This window comes from Emys orbicularis, chromosome 2, assembly GCF_028017835.1.
Source record: "Emys orbicularis isolate rEmyOrb1 chromosome 2, rEmyOrb1.hap1, whole genome shotgun sequence".
NCBI classification, from domain to species: Eukaryota; Metazoa; Chordata; order Testudines; family Emydidae; genus Emys; species Emys orbicularis.
Genome location: NC_088684.1, coordinates 213,223 through 228,760, shown reverse-complemented (window position 1 = coordinate 228,760; position 15,538 = coordinate 213,223). Strand labels below are relative to the sequence as shown.

Below are 15,538 nucleotides of genomic sequence, written 5' to 3'. Positions count from 1 at the left end.
TAATGAGCCAGCCACGCCCAGTCCCTATTCAAGCCCAAATTGATGGTGTTAAGTTTGCAAATGAATTGTAGCTCTGCAGTTTCTCTTTGAAGTCTGTTTTTGAAGATTTTTGTTGAAGGATGGCTCTACTTTTAAATCTGTTATTGAGTGTCCAGGGAGATTGAAGTGTTCTCCTACTGGCTTTTGTATGTTACCATTCCTGATGTTTGATTTGTGTCCATTTATCCTTTTACATAGAGACTGTCAGGTTTGGCCAATGTACATGGCAGAGGGGCATTGCTGACACATGATGGCATATATCAATCTTGGATCAATACCATCTGGTCCTGCTGACTTATTACTGTTAAATTTATCAATTTGTTCCAAAACTTCCTCTAATGACACCTCAATCTGGAACAGTTCCTCAGATTTGTTTTGTCTGACGTTGCTCTGAGAAATCCCCAACATAGCAGTGGACCTGAACTTTGACCTCTGGAGTCCAAACTCTTCCTTGGTGGAAGTCCCTGAGCAGTGGAACTGAGTCTCTTGGCCATTCTATTCCTCAGTTTGTGTTCTGAGAGATTCTTGCTCTCCTTGAGCTGAGACTGCTTATTCATTGATGCAGCAGTGGTGGCTTTCACAACCTCCATTCCTAGGAATTTGTGCAAGGCCAGCACAAATGAGCGTAGGCTGGCACAAGCTCGCATTCCTCTCTCACATAACAATTTTGCAGCTCTCAGCCCAAGCAGGCAGAGGCAGGCAAACATGCCTCAAGCAACTTCCCAGAGAGAAAAAAATAGCATCTACTGAACTTAAACATCTTTAAAGCTGCAGGACCAAATTAACATGCACCCAAGATTTTTAGTAGATGCTGAGGCCCTTTCTCTGCTAAACACTAACCAATGCAAGTCCAGGTTACAACCAAACCATTTTCTGTCTAGATTCTTGTCTTTATGGTCCCAATTTGGGCAACTCACAAACATTAAGGAATTCATCCTCACACACCCTAAGCCCTGTGAGGAAGGGAAGTAGCATTAGTTTAACTTTACAGAGGGAGAAATGGAAGCACAAGAAGATTAATGGGACCTGTACAAGATCACACAGGGAATCAGAGCCACAAAACCTTTCCACCAAGCTATAGTCAAAGACAACATACTCCCTTACCGTATCTTCTGCTGGGACAGGAGTGGCTAGGAGCTTCCCCCTCCCTCCTGTGTTTCTACCCCACTTCCTACAGCACCAACTGATTTGAGCAGTTGGGAGTTCTCACACACCCAGCAGCTACAACATCATGACAAAGGCAAATTCTAAGAGAACTGCAGAAGTTAGAGATGGAAAAGCCTTTTCACAGGTGTCATCTAGTCCATCCTTTCACAGTCCAATGCAGTATTTCTCACTCATGTTTTTCTAATGCTTTGTCTACTTTAGTTTCAAACATGTCCAAATATAATGATCAGTTGAAATGTGGTGAGACATCTAGTGAGGACTGAAGGGAATGCTATTAGCTCTGCTCTGATTAACATCTTCATGAATCATAGACTCACAGAATCAGGGTTAACAAGACTGCAAGGGTCATCTAGTCTAAGCCCCACCAAGATGCAGGATTTGTTGTATCTAAACCTTTCAAGACAGTTGGCTATCCAGTCTCCTTTTGAAAATCTCCAGGCAGTCCATTCCATTGTCCCACTGTTCTTACGGTTAGGAAGTTTTTCCTGAGATTTAATCTAAATCTGCTGTGCTGTAGTTTGAACCCATCGCCTCTTGTCCTGCCCTCAGTGGCCAGAGAGAACAACTTTTCTCCATCTTTTACTGAAGACGGCTATTGTGTTCCCCCTTAATCTCCTCTTTTCTAAACTAAATATAACCAGTTTCTTCAGCCTTTGCTCATATGGATTGCATTCCATCCCTTTGATCATCTTTGTCACTCACCTCTGGATCCTTTCCAATTTCTTGACATCCTTTCTATACATTGGTGACAAAAATTGGTCACAGTACTCCAACTGAGGTCTAACCAGAGCCAAGTAGAGCAGTACTATCACCTCCCTTGACTTGCATGCTATACCTCTGTTAACGCAACCTAAAATAGCATTTGCTTTTTTTGCAATAGCATCGCATTGCTGACTCATTTTGAGGTTGTGATCCACCAGAACTCCCAGATCCTTCTCAGCAGTGCTGCTGCCAAGTCAGTTATCCCCCATTCTGAATTTGTGCATTTGCTTTTTCTTTTCTAAGTGTAGCACATTACATTTGTCTTTGTTGCCTAAAGCCCAGTTCTCCTATTATCAAGACCCCTCTGAATTTTAGCTCTCTCCTCCAAAAGTGTTGGCAACCCCTCCCCCAGCTTTGTGTCATCTGCAAATTAGATGTCACTAGTATGCTCTCTATTCCTACATCCAGGTCATTAATAAAGATGTTAAACAACACTGGACCCAAAACAGATCCCTGTGGAACCTCACTTGAGACCTCCCTTCAATCTGACATCGTTCCATTAATATCCTCTGTTTGCGGTTGCTTAACCAATTATGTACCCACTTCATGGTAGCTGTGTCGAGCCCGCATTTCTCCAGCTTACCTATCAGAATGTCATGTGGGACTGTGTCAAAAACCTTGCTGAAGTCCAGGTATATTATTCATTGCTCTATTGCTTCCCAGGTATCAAGGTCAGGCTCACTGGTCTATAATTCCCAGCTCCTCCTTTTTAAAGATGGGCACTACGTTGTCCTGGAAGACTGGAGAGGGGCTCTCTCCTATTATCCATGAGTTTGTATATATTATTGCCAGTGGCTCCGAGATTTCTTCAGCTAATTCCTTCAGTACCCTTGGGTGAATAGCATCTGGCCCTGCTGATTTGAATTCATTCAAAGTGGTCAGATCTCTGATGTATTATTTACTTATCCTGATATGCATCCTTCCCCCTTGATTGTCTATGGTAAATTTGCTAGTGATCTGGTCACATGTTATTTTTTGAGAGAAAACTGAAGCAAAGTAGCCATTGAGCAGCTCTGTCTTCCTATCATCTTCCATTACCAGTTCATCTTCTCCATTGAGCAGCAGACCTGCACAATCCCTGATCTTTCTTTTTTGTCTGACATATCTGAAGAACCTCTTTTTGTTGTCTCTAACATTCCTTGCCAGCTGTAACTCATTCTTTCCTTGGCTTTCCCAATTTTGTCCCTACATCCTCTCACTATTCCTATGTTATCTCCTTGGTGACATGCCCCTACTTCCATTTCCTGGATGTATCCCTTTTGGTTTTTATTAAGGCTGTCAATTAATTGCAGTTAACTCACGTGATTAATTAAAAAAAACAGTTTTAATTGCACTATTAAACAATAGAATACCAATTGAAATTTATTAAATATTTTGGATGTTTCTCTACATTTTCATATATATTGTATTCTGTTTTTTAATTGAAATCAAAGTGTATATTATTTTTTATTACAAATATTTGCACTGTAAAAATGATAAACAAAAGAATTAGTATTTTTCAATTCACCTCATACAAGCACTGTAGTGCAATCTCTGTTATGAAAGTGCAATTTACAAATGTAGATTTTTTTTGTTACATAACTGCACTCAAAAACAAAACAATGTAAAACTTCAGAGCCTACAAGTCCTCTCAGTCCTACTTCTTGTTCAGCCAATCACTAAGACAAACAAGTTTGTTTACATTTACAGGAGATAATTGTGATGCTGTACCCCATAATGCTTTATGGGAATATGACATAACTGGAATATGATCTACTGAATCTATGCTACATATGCTATGTAACATATCTATATGGTTATGATCTACTGAATCTATTAATCCTATCTGCATGCATGTATCATTTTTGTATTCGAAGTTATGAATATCGGCTGTGTACTGGCTTGATTGCTAAATAACCTTAGTAGAGCATTTGGTCAGTTCCTGGAGAAAGGAATGTTGAAATTAAGTACCTAATCAAGAAACACTTAAAGGACAATGAATCTTGGAATGCTCCAATCCACATAAAAAGTCTACTTGAGGACGTTCAAGGTAGCATGTGACCCATGGCTGCTACCTGGTAAGAAACTGTGAGTCATGCATGGACATGCGACTTGCCCAGGTGACTCCAGAACTCCATCTTGGAGCTGGACTTTGCATAGGAGAGAGGAGGGGTCTCCACCCACAGGGGAAAGTCTATTTAAGCCCATGGGAGACCCCTCCATTTTGATCTTAGCTGGCTAAAGAGAGAGCCTCTCCACCCCCCATGACACTTGAAGGAAACTGGAACAAAGGACAGTGTGCAAGGGGTGTGAGTGATTGCTGGACCCAGGCTAAAAGGAGATTAGTCTGTAAAAGGGAGCATTCTGGAACTGGTGAGGATCTTATCTGTATTCAGTTTGATTAGACATAGATTTGCGCATTTTATTTTATTTTGTTTGGTGACTTACTTTGTTCTGTCTGTTACTACTTGGAACCACTTAAATCCTACTTTCTGTATATAATAAAATCACTTTTTACTTATTAATTAACTCAGAGTATGTATTAATACCTGGGAGAGCAAACAACTGTGCATATCTCTCTATCAGTGTTATAGAGGGCGAACAATTTATAAGTTTACCCTATATAAGCTTTATATAGGGTGAAACGGACTTATTTGGGTTTCGACCCCATTGGGAGTTGGGCATCTGAGTGTTAAAGACAGGAACACTTCTGTTAGCTGCTTTCAGGTAAACCTGCAGCTTTGGGGCAAGTAATTCAGACCCTGGGTCTTTGTTGGAGCAAACAGGAGTGTCTGGCTCAGCAAGACAGGGTGCTGGGGTTCCAAGCTGGCAGGGAAAGCAGGGGTAGAAGTAGTCTTGGCACATCGGGTGGCAGCTCCCAAGAGGGTTTCTGTGATCCAGACAGTCACAATAATGCTGCCCTCTTCTTATTTACAATGTCACCAGAAAGTGAGAACAGGCATTTGCACTTTTGTAGCTGGTATTGCAAGGTATTTACAGGCCAAATATGCTAAACAATTGTATGCCCCTTCATGCTTCGGCCACCATTCCAAAGGACATGCTTCCATGCTGATGATGCTAGTTAAAAAAATAATGCGTTAATTATATTTGTAACTGAACTCCTTGGGGGAGAATTGTATGTCCCCTGCTCTGTTTTACCCACATTCTGCCATATATTTCATGTTATAGCAGCCTTGGATGATGACCCAGCACATGTTATTCATTTTAAGAACATTTTCACTGCAGATTTGACAAAATGCAAAGAGGGTACCAATGTGAGACTTCTAAAGATAGCTACAGCACTCGATCCAAGATTTAAGAATCTGAAGTGCCTTCCAAAATCTGAGAGCCACGAGGTGTGGAGCATGCTTACGGAAGTCTTAAAAGAGCAACACTCTGATGCAGAAACTATAGAACCCGAACTACTAAAAAAGAAAATCAACCTTCTGCTGATCGCATCTGACTAAGATAATGAAAATGAACATGCGTCGGTCTGCATTACTTTGGCTGGTTATTGAGCAGAACCCGTTATCAGCATGGACACATGTCCCCAGGTATGGTGGCTGAAGCATGAAAGGACATATGAATCTTTAGCGCATTTGGCACATATCTTGCCAAGCCGTCTAAAACAGTGCCATGAGAACGCCTGTTCTCACTTTCAGGTGACATTGTAAACAAGAAGCGGGTAGCATTATCTCCTGCAAATGTAAACAAACTTGTTTGTCTGAGCAATTGACTGAACAAGAAGTAGGACTGAGTGCACTTGCAGGCTCTAAAGTTTTATATTGTTTTATTTTTGAATGCAGTTTTTTTTCACATAATTCTACATTTGCAAGTTCAACTTTCATGATAAAGAGATTGCACCACAGTACTTGTATTAGGTGAATTTAAAAATACAATTTCTTTTGGTTTTTTTATAGTGCAAATACTTGTAATCAAAAATAAATATAAAGTGAGCACTGTACACTTTATATTCTCTGTTGTAATTGAAATCAATATATTTGAAAATGTAGAAAACAGCCAAAAGTATTTAAATAAATGGTATTCTATTATTAATAGTGCGATTAATCACACGATTAATTTTTTTAATCACTTGACAGCCTTTGTTTTTATATAGCTAAAAATCTCATTGTGCAGCCACATTGACCTTCTGTGGCTCTTCTTATCTTTCTTCTGCATCAGAATAGTTTGATGTTGAGCCTCCACGATTACATCTTTTAGGAACTGCCAGCCCCCTTCAACTCCTTTTCTTCCTAACTGGTCTTTCCATGGGATCTTGCCTATTATTTCTCTGACTCAGTTGAAATCTGCTTTTCTGAAGTTTTGCTGTTCTCATGTTCTCCTTTCCATAGGATCTTGAAATTTATCAGATCATGGTCACTTCCTCCCAAGTTCCTGACTACCTTCATGTTCTCAACTAATTCATTCCTGTTGGTCTAAACCAGATCCAAAATGGATGACCCTCTAGTTGTTTCCTCAATCAGAAAGTTGTCCCCTACACATGCTAAGAATTTGCAGGACATAGGTTTTGCTGTAATAGTCTTCCAACAGATATCACGGAAGTTAAAATCTCCCATTAATACTAGCTCATGTGTGTTTACTAATCTTGTTACCTGCTTGTAGAATGACTCATCCACATCCTCTTCCTGATTTGGTGGTCTAAAATAGACCCCCACCATAACATCACTACTGTCGACCTATTATCAACTCAAGGTAATTCTAGATTATACCTTTTTCTAACCAATCAAGATTAATTGATCACTGAATTAAAAATTAGTGATTGTCAAGGTGTAAGTGATCACAAATGTACTGAGCAACAAAGAGTCCTGTGGCACCTTATAGACTAACAGACGTATTGGAGCATAAACTTTCGTGGGTGAATACCTACTTCGTGTATTGAGTGTCCCCACAGGGTTTTACATGGGGTTAACTAAATCAGTTTCAAAATCACACCTTTAGTTAAACCAGTGCACTTTTATATACAGACAAGGCCTGTTACCCCTTATGATCAAATACTCTATATGGCACCTACCTATATGCGGGCTGTGTATTAGGGCTGGCTCATTCTGCTTATTGCTGGATTTCCTTGGGAACTTGGAGCTGCTCTCTTCCTTAGCTGTGCCTTTCCTCTCAGCTTGCTGGCTTAACGCTGGGAAAGGGAAGAAAAAAAAACAAAAAAAAACTTTAGCCATTTTATTTACCAGAGGCTACCTGATGCCTAAAGACAAGCTCCTAAATCTGTAAAACTTCCAAAAGTGCTGGGTGCCCACAAATCCCACTAAAATCAATGGTCAGGCCAGGACATAGAACATCATTGGTGATGCTGATGAATGATCTCTTGAAGTTGATGGAGGGCAGACATTCATTCTCATACTCCTGGGCCTCTCTTCAACAAACAACACTGTCAGTCATGAGCTACTGCTATTCCGCCTGAGGGAGATGGTAGGAATCCAGGGAAATATGCTAAAATGGTTTGAATCCTCCCTGGCAGGATGCACCCAAAGGACAGTAGTGGGAAACTGCACCTCCACACTCAGACCCGCGTTCCCTCTAAGGTGCGCACCTGGGCGGCTGCACAAGAGGGCAGCAAGGGCCGTGCACCTAATTAGTGGAACCACGCAGGTGTGGCTCCATTAATTAGGTGCCTGGACCCTGGAGAGGACGCACATGTAAGCTGGTGGTGTGGGGGGATTAGGGGCAGTGGGGGGAGGGATGGGGGGAGTTTGGGGCGTGAAGGACTGCAGCGGCTGGTGAACTCGGCCACCCCCCTCCCCCAGCTGGGCTGCGGTAGCAGGGGAGATGCCTCTGGGAGCCAACTGAGAACAAAGTAGTTAAGCTCACAGTGGCTGGCAGTTGTATTCTAAACAAGCTGGTGTCTTTGTTGCTCGAATGTTTAGCCCCAAGTACAGTGACAGTAATCAAGTCTGAAGGTGACAAAAACATGGCTTATTGGGGCTAGATCTTCAAGGAAGAAGGGGTAGAGGATTTTAGCAGCTGATGGTGGAAGAAGGTGGTGTTGTATTTGTGTGGTTCTGGTTTTTTGTTTTTTTGCCACAGACCACCTTAAGGTTAGGGAGGTCCCTCCCAGCCACTGATACTACCTGGTCATTTAAGGGATGGCGGGTGTCTTCCAGAGCTAATGGGAGTACTTGATTTTCACTGATGTTCACCAGTGACCAAGGGCACAGCACAGCTTTCAAATGTTTCCAGGGCTTCCAGCACTTTATTGTGCAGGAGTTAGGGTTAGGGTTAGACAAGTGATTTCCATTAAGTTTTAGAATTTGTTTGGGGAGAGGTATTGGAAACCATTAAGGCCAGATCTTTGCTATCTGGTATAGTTCTGGATCTTCAGAGTATTCCCACTGACTCATAAGTAGCAAAAACTAGGTTTGGTGCTAGGTGTTTTGTAGGATGAAGACGTTATTTGCAAGCTCCGAAACCATGTGTTAATGTGCTCTGTTTACTTAAGGGATTTGTAAAAACATAATGAGCCTACTCTGAGTTTTTGAGTTGGTGACACACAATATGAAACCAGGAGAACTTTAACTTTGCCTGTTTCTACAGGGTTCTGTTACACAGCGTGGGTCCTCAACACTCATTTAAAATACCCATCACCAACCACTTGATGTTTTACTTCCCTTTGTATTTTCAGTGTAGTCACTTATTTGTTTGTGGTTTTGTTTGCTGTCTGTGTCGCTTTACAGGTCTGTTGCATCTTACGCGCGTTTAACATGCGCGATTTCAGCTTTACGCGGTCGGCAAAAACAAAAAACAGAGAAAAATAACAATTTTAATACTGTACCTGTAGTGCGGGCGATTCCGCCCGCCATTACACTCAATGTAATTTTGACTATACACGATTTTCGGTTTACGCGCTGACTGCGGAACGTAACCCCAGCGTAAGATGCAACAGACCTGTATTAGTTATTTTTACTGTTCTATGTGTGTGAAGTATTAATCAACTTAATAGTTGATATCCCATAGAAATTGTATAAGCCTGAGTGAATGCCTTTTACTCTCCTTAATATTAATTAATAGGCAGCAGGTTTAAAACAAATAAAAGAAAGTTCTTCTTCACGCAGCGCACAGTCAACTTGTGGAACTCCTTACCTGAGGAGGTTGTGAAGGCTAGGACTATAACAATGTTTAAAAGGGGACTGGATAAATTCATGGTGGCTAAGTCCATAAATGGCTATTAGCCAGGATGGGTAAGAATGGTGTCCCTAGCCTCTGTTCGTCAGAAGATGGAGATGGATGGCAGGAGAGAGATCACTTGATCATTGCCTGTTAGGTTCACTCCCTCTGGGGCACCTGGCATTGGCCACTGTCGGTAGACAGATACTGGGCTAGATGGACCTTTGGTCTGACCCAGTACGGCCTTTCTTATGTTCTTATGTTCCTTTCCAATATTAGAAAATATTGTATTAATATTTGCGAGGAGAGCATCACTATTTCCAGTTGACTCATAGATTTGTTTAGCATCTTAAAGCTGAGCTATGTGTGCAGATAATATGCATGCAAGAGGGATAGTTTTGTGAACTGCAAAAGTCCGTAGCATGCTAGTGTTTTGACAGATGCTTCATTTTTCAAGAGCAACTTTCCCTGAAGATTTAGTGGTCTATGATAGGATTAGGTTATTGAATTGGGCCTCTGGAGCATATTTTTTATGCTTTTACTTAATGGCCATGACTTTGTTTTATTTATATAGCTGTTTTCAGTATGCCACATTTTGGTGTGTTTACTAGCTTGAGTTGTTAGAAAGGATTATAAAATACATGTACTCCAAGGGCAGTGTTAATTTTCTTTTTATTTGATTTCATATTAAACATCTTAAGCAGTGCACCTTGTTAATTATCTCTTGTTTTAATATTCTGTCTTCTTCTTCCATACCTCTGAACTTTTTAAAAATATATATTATATCTAGGGTTTTTTTTGTACTGGTGGCGCACATCCACACATTACCTCAATATTGGTGCTGCACATAACAAAATTCATTCCGCACATGGATGGAAAAAATTAGAGGGAACATCATCTCAGACCCCTCACTTGTGAAGTCCCAAAATTATCAATTCTCTCTTAGGTCCTATTCAACATCTGCATACTGCTACTGGGAGAACTGGTGAGATGACATTGACTCAAGTGCCCACAATATGTAGATAACAGACACCTCTACCAAGCTTCACCACATACAACAATATCGCTGGCACTAAGCTGGCCCACTGCTTGGACAAGAGCAGCTGGTAGAAGCTGAACCCATGCAAGACAGAGATTATGCTGACTGGCAGAAAAAAGCACTTTGAAGAGCATGCAACCAATTCAGTTAAATAATCATTTGTCCCCCCCCCCCCCCCAAAAAAAAATATTTAAATGTGCCCCTCCCCAATGGCCATAAAGGAGCAGACGCAATGGCCTGTGCCAGGGGTGGACAATTAAATGTAATGTATATGGGGTATGGAGTGTGCTGCTGGGAGTGTGCACAATTCTGTAATATAACACTTGAGAGTACAAGTACACCAGCATGTGGCACAATTACACACATGTACATGCTGCCATTGGGACTTTGGTACATAAATAGATCTATGAAACTCATTGCTGTGGACAACTGAACCAGTGCATTACCCAATTCTATATCAAGTGGTCGAGCTGGTTTGGACAATACCACGTTTCTCTGTAAATATTCAATGGACTCATGATATGGACAAGAGCACATGAACACTGTAGGGGCAGCTCTCTGCAACTGCCAACAACTGGACACATTTAAAATACACCCCTACCCCAATATAACACGACCCGATATAACACGAATTCAGATATAACGCGGTAAAGCAGTGCTCCGGGGGGGTGAGGCTGCGCACTCCAGCGGATCAAAGCAAGTTCAATATAACGCGGTTTCACCTATAACGGGGTAAGATTTTTTGGCTCCCGAGGACAGCGTTATATCAGGGTAGAGGTGTATACGCTCCAAAATCGGGTTACAGGATTTTAACCCTATTAAAGGAGGAGAAGCAGTGTTTCTGGTGGTGGCCCAGATGTTGGACGCCCAGGCCCTTCGAGGAAAGAATGCCTTCCATCCAACTAGCTACTGAACTGCCTGCTGATTGTACTTGGACTGATATAGCCTATGCCCATTGGACAGGCCTAATGGACCTTCATTCGCTTCTTGGTTGTATTACTCATGTTGTAGGGGTGTTATTTATATTAATTGCATTATTAATTGTATTCATGGGGTGCCTAAAATTATGTGCTGTCCTAGGCTCTCCTTGAAAGCCATACTTGTAAACTCAGCAGCTTACCCTTTTTATGACCTGCCTTCTCTCTCTTCCCGTAGCATGACCGGTGGACCAAGGTATCGGGCTAACTGGAGCCAGGGCAGCCTGAATGCCCCGCCATTCAGTGTGCAGGAAGGAGGGGCGCCTGGGCCCTTCTTTGAAGAGAGTGGGGGAGTGTTGGGATATGTAAGGGTTAAGTAGAGACCTAGGAAACCGCTGATGTGCTGGCATGGTATTAGGGAGTAGGCACAGGCATGCACTATTTCTTTACTTGATAAAGTGTCATCCTGCCATAAAGTTCCCTTCTGCTTGTTAAGAATTGATAAGCTCGCAGCTGCATAAGGAATATGGGGATCTAAAAGAATACTTTTTGGGTAAAGCAGTGTTATCTCCCTCTCCCTTCCTTTCCCGGCTACACAAACGAGCTCGGGGTCATGGCCCCTTCCTCCCTCCCCTGCAAACTGCTGATTAAGGAAATTTGTAGCTGCAATTATTGTAAAGAAATGTATCTTCAAAGTAAAAGTTATCTGTAGAATATGCTAATGCTGTAAACAGTAATCAGGGGTGGGAATAATTATATTCAGTATATAGCTATTAATATTCATTGCATGGGCGTTTATATTACTCAGTAAAGGTTTTGGGGGTGTTGTAGTAAATGTAGATATTTACATATTAACTTAGATAAAAGGAGTGTGCTGTAACTAATTCAGTGCTTACTCGACAATTTAGTCGAGGGGAACAAGTACCGCAATAAAGAAGCCCGTTTACACAATCTGCCTCTGTGTCCTCCTGCTCTCTCTAACCTTTAGAAGGTAACATGTTCTATCATCTATGTCTGACCAGAGGATAGTGTCCCATCCTGGAAGATGATGATCTGGGCTCAGTTGTACAAACGTCATTTTGCAGCTGGCCTACAGCAATGTGATCCACCTGAAAATGAAGATGTAAGCCCTCAGGAAACTTCGACTAGTACAGAATGAAGCTGCCTATCACAGCAACACAGGCTATCGTGAGCACATCAAACCTGTCTTCCGCTCAATACGCTGTCTTCCCATAGAACAATAAATGAAGTTTAAGGTCTCAGTACTTACCTTCAATGGTTTGACCCAAGGATACCTAGAAGAATGCCTAAAGTTCCAGGTTGAGGACAGCAGTTATAAGAACAGACATACTAGAATAGACCAAAGGTCCATCTAGCCCAGTATCCGGTCTTCCGACAGTGGCCAATGCCAGGTGCTTCAGAGGGAATGAACAGAACAGATAATCATCAAGTGATCCATCCCCTGCCACCCATTCCCAGCTTCTGACAAACAGAGGCTAGGGACACCAGTCAACAGATCCACTCCTTTGGCACAATGGAACTGTCTACAGCAAGGGTAAACTCGCCTGTGAAGGAGGCTGGAGCTGGTCCAAGACTGCTGAACAAACTTACATTGGAAATAAAAACTACCACAAGCCTCACCACCGTGCAAAGTGCACTTCTTCAACCTGCCTTCTATAATATAAAACAAACACTTAGCACAGTGCATATATAATTACAAAAAAACCACCCCATACACTATGCTAAAAGAACATTAAAGTTGTGAAGTCAAATGCTCCAAAGGTAGGATATAATAGAATTAAGGTTGCCTGTGCAATCTCATTGCTGAGCTTAATTGAGCCCCCTTGTGCATATTCATTACAGAAGCTCCCCGACTTACGCAAGCGTTCCGTTCCAGAACGCCTTGCGTAAGTCGAATTTTGCATAAGTTGGGAACGTATCTCTGACAATTACGCAAAAACAAAAAAAGCTTGTGGGATTTACAGAACTTTTTCCGTAAATCCAGATTTCCGTAAATCGGGTTTGCGTAACCCGGGGAGCGTCTGTATTATTATGTGAGGATTTGTACTGGCACCAGTGCTGTTCAACAGATTCATAAGTGATCTGGAAAAGGGAGTAAACAGCAAGGTAGCAAAATTTGAAGATGATACAAAATTACTCAAGATAATTAAATCCAAAGCTGACTGGAAAGAGTTACAAAGGGATCCCAGAAAAATGGGCAACAGGGCAACAAAATGGCAGATGAAATTCAGTGTTGATAAATGCAAAATAATGCACATTGGAAAACATAACCCCAATCATACATATAAAATGATGAGGTCTAAATTACCTCTTACTACTCAAGAAAGATCTTGAAGTCATTGTGGCTAGTTCTCTGAAAACATCTGTTCAATGTGAAGCAGCAGTCCAAAAAAAAAAAAAAGAGAAAAGAATGTTAGGAACCATTAGGAAAGGGATAGATAATAAGACAGAAAATATAAATATAAATCCATGATATGTCCACACCTTGAATAATGCCTGCAGTTCTGGTTGCCCCATCTCAAAAAGATACATTAAAATTGGAAAATATAGAGAGAAAGGCAACAAAAATGATTAAGGGTATGGAACTGCTTCCACATGAGAAAAGATTAAAAAGACTGATTGTTCAGCTTGGAAAAGAGATAACTAAGGGGGGGATAGGATAGAGATCTATAAAATCATGAATGGTATGGAGAAAGTGAATAAGGAAGTGTGATTTACCCCTTCACACAACACACGAACCAGGGGTCACTCAACGAAATTAATAGGCAGCAGACTTAAAACAAACATAAGGAAACACTGCTTCACACAACACACAGTCAACTTGTGGAACTCATTGCCAGGGGATGTTGTGAAGGCCAAAAGTATAACTGGGTTCAAAAAAGAATTAGATAAGTTAGTGGAAGACAGGTCCATCAATGGCAATTAGCTAAGAAGGTCAGGGACACAACCCCATGCTCTGGGTATCCCTAAACCTCTGACTGCCAGCAGCTGGGACTGGATGACAGGGGATGGATCACTTGATAATTTCCCTGTTCTGTTCGTTCCTTCTGAAGCATCTGGCACCAGCCACTGTTGGAAAACAGGATACTGGTTTACATGAACCATTGGTCTGACCCTCTATGGACATTCTTATGTTCTTCAAGTCATTTTGAGGAAAAAATGACAAAAAGAAAAATGAAGTATGGAAGTGCTCATTATACCAGGTCACATTATTTAGTGTTAAATGATGAAGAGGACAGGTCTCTAATAGAGAGGGATCTGTATTGCTTGGTGAACTGGGCACAGGAAAACAATATATGTTTCAAAACAGTCAAATGTAAAGTTATAAAATGAATGCAGACCATTCTTACAGAATGGGGGACTCTATCCTGGGAATCAGTGACTCTAAAAAGGATTTGGGGGTGAGGATGGACTATCAGCTGTACATGAACTTCCAGTGTAAAGCTGTGGCCAAAAGGACTACTGCAATGCTTGGATTTCCAGGGAAAACTTAAGTAGGGAGTCTATATTACCATTGTATTTGGGACTGGTGCAATCACAACTGGAATATTGTGTCTAGTTCTGGTATCCGTAATTGTTTCAAGAAGTTGATAAATTGGAGAAGGTTCAAAGAAGAGCCAGGAGATTGATTAGAGGTTTGGAAAAAACACTTTATAGTGATAGGTACCAGGAGCTCAATTTATTTAGCTTAACAAAAGAGAAGGTTAAGGAGTGACATGATCACAATCTGTAAGTACCTACATGGAGAACAAAAATTTGATAATGGGCTCATCAGTCTACTAGACTAAGGTATAGCAAGATTCAACGACTAGAAGTTGAAGGTAGACAAATTCAGACTAGAAATAAGGCATATATATATTTTTTTTAAAACAGTGAAGGTAGTTAACCATTGGAACATCTTACCAAGGGTTGTGGTAGATTCTCCATCATCACAATTTTTAAATCAACATTGACTATTTTTCTATAAAGATATACTCGTGTTCAAACAGGAAGTATTTCAATGAAGTCCTATGGCCTGAGTTATACAGGAGGTCAGACTAGATGATCGCAATGGTACTTTTTGGCCTTAAAAATCTATGAGACAGTTTTAAATTACAATTTTTCTTCCTTATTACCCAGACTCCTAGCATTTGTATAAAAGCAACTGAATTTTTCCCCCCTTCACATTCTTTCCCACCTCATCTCAATATATTCACAATACCTTGAGTGATATATTTAAGCATTTGTAGTGCAACTGCCTTCTTAGCATCTTCTCCTGGAATTCCTAGTTTAACACACTCCTACCTGCTCCAACTGGTCTTCAGAGATTAGCCCACCTACTTCTGTGTTGCTGGCGGTCCTATTTGTTCAGGCCCTTCTCCCACTGGAATGTGACCCAATGTTTCACAAAACTGAAACCTTCAGTTTCATATCACCCACATAGATAATGGTGCACCTCCACTAATTTCTGCCTTCTGCCGTCCCTCATTTATGGGAATGG

General features: G+C 41.2%; 1 protein-coding gene across 3 annotated transcripts in view; it reads right to left on the bottom strand.

The window, feature by feature from the left end:
- The window catches only part of IQANK1 (IQ motif and ankyrin repeat containing 1), a 141,273-nt gene that overhangs the window by 117,719 nt on the left and 8,016 nt on the right, over nt 1-15,538 (bottom strand). The window contains exons 1-3 of one of the 3 annotated variants that reach the window (XR_010561160.1): nt 12,308-12,421; nt 12,057-12,146; nt 7,008-7,096 (exon numbers count right to left, since the gene is read on the bottom strand). Coding sequence is in view for 1 of the 3 variants with exons in the window: in XM_065399902.1 (XP_065255974.1) it covers nt 6,980-7,096 (117 nt within the window). In the remaining 2 variants the exon portion in view is untranslated. Of the gene's footprint in view, nt 1-6,979; nt 7,097-12,019; nt 12,147-12,307; nt 12,422-15,538 lie in introns of those variants that run through there. The other 2 variants (XR_010561159.1, XM_065399902.1) reach the window with 2 other exon arrangements.